The sequence below is a fragment of the Tasmannia lanceolata genome, unplaced genomic scaffold (assembly GCF_043159265.1).
Source record: "Tasmannia lanceolata isolate RefF3 unplaced genomic scaffold, GAP_Taslan_0.1 ptg000002l, whole genome shotgun sequence".
Taxonomy (NCBI): Eukaryota; Viridiplantae; Streptophyta; class Magnoliopsida; order Canellales; family Winteraceae; genus Tasmannia; species Tasmannia lanceolata.
The window spans coordinates 47,240,354-47,248,671 of record NW_027518679.1 but is presented as its reverse complement, the minus strand read 5'-3'; the positions used below and the strand labels follow the sequence as shown (position 1 = coordinate 47,248,671).

Below are 8,318 nucleotides of genomic sequence, written 5' to 3'. Positions count from 1 at the left end.
AAGAATTAGTGAAATATTCTAAAATTCTTCATGGTATCAAAGCAAGAAGATCCAATCCGGGCCTGACCACAACAGTGTTGATTTCGTTCTCCGGCGGACGGTCACTATAGCCGTCGGCCGTCCACCCAGTCTCGTTTGATCTCATTGATTTTTCTTTTAACTTTAATGCAACCATTGCTTTTTTTCCTTATTTTATCCTGCACCCCAAAACACCATCAGCCCTTGTTGACCTCAACAATTCTTCTTTGAATCCCAAACCCAGAAGAGCATGCCCACCAATTCTCTGTCGTAGAGGGCCAAGTGTTGCTAAAAAAAAAAAAATGGGGAGAAAACAATTGATAGGACTGCCTCTCATGGCATGATCTCTTCCTTCAAGTCCATCTTTCCCCGCCACCATCGTTGCAAACCCTCAAATTTTTTATTTTTTTGAGAAATGATGATATGAGGCATGTGAAAAGAGAAGGGATGGAAATCATTTAGATGCTAAAAAAAATCTGCAACTTCCCACAGAAATGAGTGGGTTTGACAGCTGGTGTTTTCCCTCACAGCTTTTATACAATAAACCTTGATTTGGTGATGGCACCTCCTTCCCTTATCATTTACCTTTTTCCAATCCATATGATTTTGATGGTGGCACCTATTCCAATTCCTTTTCTTTTTCTACTTCCCTCTTGCCTTATCATATGCGAAAAATGCATACCACCATATTTGATATGCACACATCCTCTTGATAAAAAATAAAAAAAAAATTCCTTCCAATGTCCCAATTTTTCTTTTGCAAAGTTTCATATTTGCCGCAAGACATTAATTCCCACCAATCTCTTCTTCTTTTTTTCTCTTCTTTGTTGCCCATTCAGGCATTTGTCCATGGTTCGACATTGGTCCATCGTGACCCATTTCTTGCCCATTCCGGCATTGGTCCATAAGGACCCATTTCGGCATTGGTTCATAGTGACCCATTTCTTGCCCATTCCAGCAATCTTGCCCATTCTGGCATTGATCCATAGTGACCATTTTCTTGCCAATTCTGGCATCGGTCCATAGTGACCCATCATTTCTTGCCCATTCCGGCATCGGTCCATAGTGACCCACCCTTTTCTTGCCCATTCCGGCATCGGTCCATAGTGACCCACAATTTCTTGTCCATTCCGGCATTGGTCCGTAGTGACTCATTATTACTCGCCCATCGAGGCTTGAGTCTTCTCTAGGATCTATAATCCATTGGCTTTTATAAGCCCTCTTGGCGGCATATCAACAAGCGGCGTTTCATCAACAACATCAGGATATTATAACATCAAGGGATATTCATCATCAAAATTCGTCAGTGTGCTCAAATCATAGGATTCTATTTTCCTACGGGAATTTCAAGTGGAGGTTTTTATTTTTCATATTGAGGATTTTTATTGTAATCAAACGTATATTGATTTTCAATCCATATACGTTTGAGGGGGCATGTTAGAATATGCGAGATCCACCGTTGGATTAGGTGTAGATCTCACCGTTAGATCTTCTTGTGGGAGATTAGGCAAGTTGGTTAATGAGGAAACCCACTAGAATAGGCAGCTAGATTTAATTAGGGAGTAGATTAGATTAGAATATTCCATCATTATCTCTTTACATAGTCTGCTTGATCTCTTTCTATGTTTATCATGTATGTGCTCAATATAAGCACACCTTGAGCTCTATTGTAAATCATCCAAGAATTAGTGAAATATTCTAAAATTCTTCAAATCCTACCCCTATGCTCTATTTATAGGGAAAGAGAGTTCTAGAATCTTCCACACGACATATGGCCCACCTCCATGTGGTCCCATGTGATTCTCCAACCACCACTCCACATCATCACCCTCCATCTTCCTCCTAATTACAAATTTATCCTCACTACAAAAAGACCACTCAACATACTACTACTACAAAGAGAAGGCACACTATCAAACTAATACTAAACCCTAAGTGTTTTGACCAGGACCCAGTCCACATCAGCGAGAAATCAGAGAAGGACGGCTGGTCCGCTTCTTCTCTTGTCTCTCATCTAGAATTTTGAAGAAATCGTGGATTCTAACATCCGCATATCCAAACTGCCCCTTAGTTATTGCTGACAATAGTTGGCATTCGTTTAGTTGATTTACTTTATTATTCATTGTAGTCCAGTTGTGACATTTAAGTTAGCTTCTGCAGTTTACTTTTTCTCATGACAGTTGTTATGCTCTGTGTAATGCATGCTTTGAGAGATGCCTTGCATGTTTGCGAACTTGTGCTCATGGACATGTGCCGCTGTTGCCTGCCTGGGCCGGGTCTCTGTTTGGGGCGTGACATATTTTGGTTCAAAACACACATCACGTTCAAAAAACATGGTAAACACGAAGTATTACTAACTCTGTTAAAATATTAACAATCATAAGATGATAAACGACTTAGACATTCAGCCAACAAAGTAAACACAATGTATTATTAACCCAATTACATCACGTTACATAACATTTGATAATAATAAGATGATAAATCTCTTATTCAAACACATCCCAACCATAGGACCGACTTAATAAACCATGTATGTTCTTAAACAGGAATGGGATCAACAAACAACGAGGTTATACGCTCCTTGGTTTTGCCTTCGGAAAAAGTGTATCCATCTTCATATTGGTATAGTACTTCTATCACAACTGCGAGATTGACGATTCGCATAAGGAGAGTAGGGGAGACAGGGAATTCAAGGCATGCTTGATTTATGCCTTTCCATGCAATCATAATCATTTCACGGAGCTTATCGCACGCTTCCTGCTCTGTGGCCCCATGCTCCTTCACATAACTGTCGATAGTTGATGCAACATGTGCTCGTTCTTGTTCAAACTTCAAATGTCAAAGATTCAAAACAATGGTGTTAAAGTTAATATAGAAAATAGTTAGGTATTTTATCATTTTATCCCATGCACAAATAGTTGATGATTGTGTTATGTTGTGGATCTCTCTCTCTCTCTCTCTCTCTCTCTCTCTCTCTCTCTCTCTCTCTCTCTCTCTCTCGGGGCACCAAAGCTGACTTTAATGGCTTTTATAAAATCTAGATGATAGGTTAGATTATAAAGAATGTTGTGTTCTCTTTTTGTATCTTCATATTATTTTTTTGAATCTAAGAGTATTCGTAAGGATATACTAAAGCATAGGCCCTTTTTGTTTAAGATTATGACAACTGATTGTGAGTGATAAACTGATTATTGGACTCAAAATTACAATTAAATTTGAGTCCAACAGCAGTCACAATTGGTTGACATAATCTCAAACGAACAGGGCCATAGTAATTAAGGGACGAAAAAGCTTGATTGTTTCCCTACAATAAGAGACGCCGGAATAATAAGGTAGTTTCAAGGTTCCGTCATATTTTTACGTCCACTTAGCCTATTTTATCTTCTCGTTGGGATTCTTTTTTCTCTGTGTTTTCACATGAATCAAGATCATACCTTGTAACCAACGATGTCATCTTGTAGTCGACCAATTATTGATGCATCCACAACAGGCTTAGGCCTTCTGCTTGCCCAATCAAATGCCTCCTTTGTTGCAATTTCACCCATCCCGACGAAACTAGTGATAGTGGCCAGAGGGTAGCCACAACTGATCAATGATACAGTTAAATGCTCATTGAATAGAGGTACATATCCCTTATTAAGCCATTCGGCTTCAGCCAAGTATGCTCTTGTTATACCTTTAATCTATATTAAAAGGAGGTCATTCACCGTTATATTAGGAAATAACTATTATAATAGAGAACAAAAGATAGGGGAAAACAAACATAAGATGTCTCATACTGCTTCTTTTAGGTATTGTACACGATAGGAGTTTCCTTCAACAACAAGTTCTTCTTCTATTTCTCTGACAGTATTCAGGAGCGCTAGATAACACACTTTTATATATTTTGGAAGTAGATCTATGGCCTCAAAATCCCACCTGAAATTAATTTGACATTAAATTCTCAGATTTTCAGCAACTGATGATTATTCCTAAATGGAATTAAGAAGTGATTTTCCTACTAGAAATTGCCTTGGAACTATTTATTTTGAATTTCCAAAATTTGAAGGGTAATTTTTAAAACCCATGCCATCAATTTCCTCGATGAATAAGAAGATTACCTCTAGTGAGTGTACGTACATGTCGTAAAAGTCATCGATCATGGATGTTGTATGTAATACTTTTCCCATTCCTATTCTAGCAGAGTATCATCCTCCATTCTAACTTGGGTGATAGACACTCTCCTGAATTCTAGCAGAGTATCATCCTCCATTCATTTAGTTCCTATCTAAATGAATGGAGGATGCACATGAGAGAGAGAGATGATTTGAGAGTTCAAAAAGCAATATCACTCTATTAGATTGAATCATGTGATGAAAGTCTCATCTGAGTAAAGAATTAACTTAACTTCTTTCTATGATGTGCCACTACTTACAGTCAATTTCCATATTAAGTGAAATACTACAATTCAGTAATATCTAATAAAAGCATTAGAAAGAAAAGATACATGTAAATCAAGTACCTATCGATGGCATCAGTGAATATTCGTAATTCCTCAATTGTACCGTGTACATCATAAATATCATCAATCACTGATATAAAGGATATAATTTTGGCATTTATTATTCTAGCTCGAGAGTATTGTGGTTCAAAGTACACTGCATTCGACCAAATGAAGTATAATTCCACTATTCGGTCCCGAGCAAAAGGCAAGTTTCCTATTAGATCCATGTCCTTCCACCACCTGTCAGAGATATCAATATAAACCACGTTAATTAGTAAGGGGTTAATCCCATTGTAATCCTGTAATTTTCCTTTCTCATTTTGGAAGATCACATTAACACCTTTTCATGTAGGCCTTTATATGGAACCACAGAAATTGTCTTTTTTATCTGATGCCCACTGTGTCATTGTTTTATATTGCCTATGAACGTGGTTATTAATCACATTTTTGTCTGTCCATTTTCTACAGTATGTAAACATTTATATTAGTAATTGTTATCGAAAATATGTAATATAAGATATTTAATAGAAATTAATAGCAATATTTTTTTGGTACGTAAGTTTTGATAGAACCTGCGACCTCAAGGTTTGAGATACAATGCCTCAACCATTGAGCTACTACAGACCCAACCCCAATTTTCATAGCTATATGTACCTTGCAGATACATATAGCCCTATTTTTCCCCATTATAGAAAAAATAGATAATATAATGATGATAAAGAACTCATTTTAAGATATTCAATAGGAATTATTAGCAATATGCACCTTTCACAAACGCAAGAAGATAACCATAATGTTTTCACATTATATCTAGAATAGAAAATGTGATGATAATAAAGTACTCATCTATTTTACATATAGAACCACCAGCCTTGATAGTTTTGTCCAGATCTCAACAGTGGAAATTTTAATAATCCTATTGAAAATAATCTTTACATAGTTAAAGAAACTTACTTCGTAAGATCCTTTAACTCTCTTTGGTGCAACGATTGTAAGAGATTGAAATCCAACATTGCAAGCTCTAGCAACAAATCATTCCGTTCCTTTTCTTGTTGGTATATCGAGATGTAGTACCTATGCTCTAGCCTTGGTAAACTCCTACACAAGGGTAGTTCTAAGGCGTGTTCTATCTGTATTGCAAGAAGCACACAATCAGGGTTGTTTATGCCAGACTTCAGATGTTCTCGAGTGAAACTAATGGCTTCATCTAATACATCTTCTCCTTGTGTACTGAGATGTGCCGCTTCATACAAGCTTAATAGGCCTCTCATATCACTAATTAAGGCTGCATTGAACTTTCCGTGCTCGTCTTTGAACTTGTTAAATACATCTGTATAAAATTCAGCCATGTCATGACATGCATAATTTCCATTGATAAAACTAGTGAGAGTAGAAATGAAAAAGGATTTACCAGAAGACACATTAAACCCATGTTGTCTTAGTAATCGAAATCGGAGAGCAACGACAAATAGATCATTGTCAGTAGCATATGTATGGGATTCAAATATTTGATGTAGTGCCTCGTTGATCTCCTTTTCAAAATGATATGCCACTCCCAGACGTTGAAGCACGTCAATCAAATCGATTTCTTGCTTTGATCCCTTGGAAATGCTTAGCATTCTCTTCACTTCTTCCTTCAACTCTTCAACCTGCTTACTCCATAAATCTAACTTCTGCATGGTACCATTTAGAAGCACAAATAAATTAGCTATGTTAATTATGAAAGGATATAATTCAACTTAAATGATCTCTTTCTCCCTTTCTCTCCCTCTCTTACTTCCCTACTATAAACATAAACCTGCAATTTTATATTCTGCTAAATTTTCTAACATGACCCTTCTTGCTTCTTTTCTAATCGAAACAATATAAATAGCAACAATAGAAAGGAAAAAGAGGTGAGTATACCAAAAAAAATAAAAATAAAATATTGAACAGAGCATTTCCTATCATCATGTGTTCTATCAAGAGGCATGAGCCACACAACTTTGGCTATCCATCAACAATCATAATGAAAGTTAATAATTGAATCTCTCTCTCTCTCTCTCTCTCTCTCTCTCTCTCTCTCTCTCTCTCTCTCTCTCTCCTTACAATTTGGTCATGAGAGTAGGAGAGGAAGTGATCGCCCCAAACGCTTGGGTGAAACACGCTTGAGTTGCGATTGATTTGCGGCTTCCCATCTTCTAGTGAATCGACGATGGAACCAAAAGAAGGGGTTGAAGTTATAAGATCCATAGTAATCTCAAGGTTGGGATATCAAACGAAGGAATATAAGGGCAGTAATGTATTTTGTAATGGAAGTGTCACAAGAATCGGTATTTATAGGCAGCAAATGGAGAGCCGGTATAATTAAAAATCAAAATTATTAGGGTGGTAGGAAAATAAATTAATAACATCTAGCTAATATTAACACATCAAGTGACATAGAACTTATATGATGTGTGGCCGTGAGAATAGGAGAAGTCTAGAAAGTATGGTACGCCAACAACAGAGAATTAATAAGAGAGATAGTCAGCATGGATCATTACCAACAACTAATTATTTTCTACATACTTTATTTGATTCCTTGTATACTCTGGCACGTAACTCCGTTCTTCGTACAATTAAGGTAGGAGACCAAAAACACGATTCATATGAAAAGATACGTACAACCACTTGATATACCGAGAAATTATACGGTGGCCGTGCAAACACGTGATTTTTAAAAAGTGCGGTAAGGCCCACTCCATACAATGATCCAAACCGTCAATTTGTTGGGCCATAACGTAAATAGGTTGTGCCCCAAAAATTATTTCCATAGGATGATCCTTACCCTTCGATCATAAGCATGGAAAAAATTCTATAGTGCAGGCCATGAAACACTTGCATGGCCCAAAATGTAAATTAATCGTTGATCAATAGCAATCTCTTTTTTGGTACACACAGCACAGAAGCTGTTGAACAAAAATGGCGCTAAATGCACCTAACATTTACATAATCATTGTACTAAAATTTGTCTAATTGTCTTCAAACTTGTCTGAGTTGACCCCACTCAATCAACAGTTGACTCAAGTCGTTATGCAACTACCCGAGTTATATTTGTTTTCTTAGGAACTTGACCTAGTCGAGTTGAAAAAACTAGATCGTTCTTCCCGAGTAGATGATCGTTGAATATTTCTGACTTGCTAAGTATATACCTATTACTTTTTTCTAGAGAGACCCAAACGTACAAAATGAGAAATAAAGGGGAGAGGGACTGAATGAAAATATAGGAAGAAAATTCTTGCATAATGGTTTAAGAGTGACATCAGATCTATCGATCTAGGATTATCATACGGAAGATTTGAAATCAAGGGGAAAAAGTGAAGGACTATGTTTTTAGTGAATTTACGTCTTGTTTTTGTAGAGGGTTTGTGAATTTATCATTAAGAAAAATATTACAAAATATTTTGATAAAATAGAAGATGTAAATAACCAGTAGATAATCCAATATATTGGAGATCTTTTCGAAGTGATTTTGCATTTCAAACTGTGTTTCAAACTATTTTCAAAACCAGCCTTGAGACCCATTTGTATTTCATGGAAAACATCACTCACAAGTCTCAAAATGTATTTTGAAACCTTGGGCAAAATTCTGAAGACCATGGCCCAAGTCTTTAAGGTTTTTCAAAATTAAACAAGTTTTCAAAACAGGGCCGGTCGAATGGGCAACTTGGGCAACCGCGGCAATGGTGTTGGAAACCCAGCACCCGACCAGAAAGCTTGGGGCGAGCGACCGGGGTAAGTCTGGTCGACCGTAGATGGGATACTGGATATTCTAGAATCCATCTAGCATGGC

General features: G+C 37.0%; 1 protein-coding gene across 1 annotated transcript; it reads right to left on the bottom strand.

The window, feature by feature from the left end:
* Window positions 1–2,421: 2,421 nt before the first annotated feature.
* Window positions 2,422–6,802, bottom strand: LOC143876045 ((-)-germacrene D synthase-like). The gene is made up of 7 exons (XM_077377650.1): window positions 6,593–6,802; window positions 5,916–6,177; window positions 5,459–5,834; window positions 4,523–4,744; window positions 3,801–3,939; window positions 3,456–3,704; window positions 2,422–2,850 (listed from the first exon to the last, which is right to left on the bottom strand). The coding sequence occupies exons 1-7, from the start codon at window positions 6,734–6,736 to the stop codon at window positions 2,560–2,562; spliced, it is 1,683 nt and encodes a 560-aa protein (XP_077233765.1). The 5' UTR covers window positions 6,737–6,802; the 3' UTR covers window positions 2,422–2,559.
* Between the last annotated feature and the right edge of the window lie 1,516 nt (window positions 6,803–8,318).

What these genes read in the sequence shown, in the direction of transcription:
- LOC143876045 (XM_077377650.1), bottom strand. Translation starts at nt 6,736, where the DNA reads ATGGATCTTATAACTTCAACCCCTTCTTTTGGTTCCATCGTCGATTCA. An exon ending in CCTACTCTCATGACCAAATT is followed by an intron (nt 6,178 to 6,592) that starts GTAAGGAGAGAG and finishes GGTACCATGCAG; the next exon opens with AAGTTAGATTTATGGAGTAA. An exon ending in ATGACATCGTTGGTTACAAG is followed by an intron (nt 2,851 to 3,455) that starts GTATGATCTTGA and finishes TGACATTTGAAG; the next exon opens with TTTGAACAAGAACGAGCACA.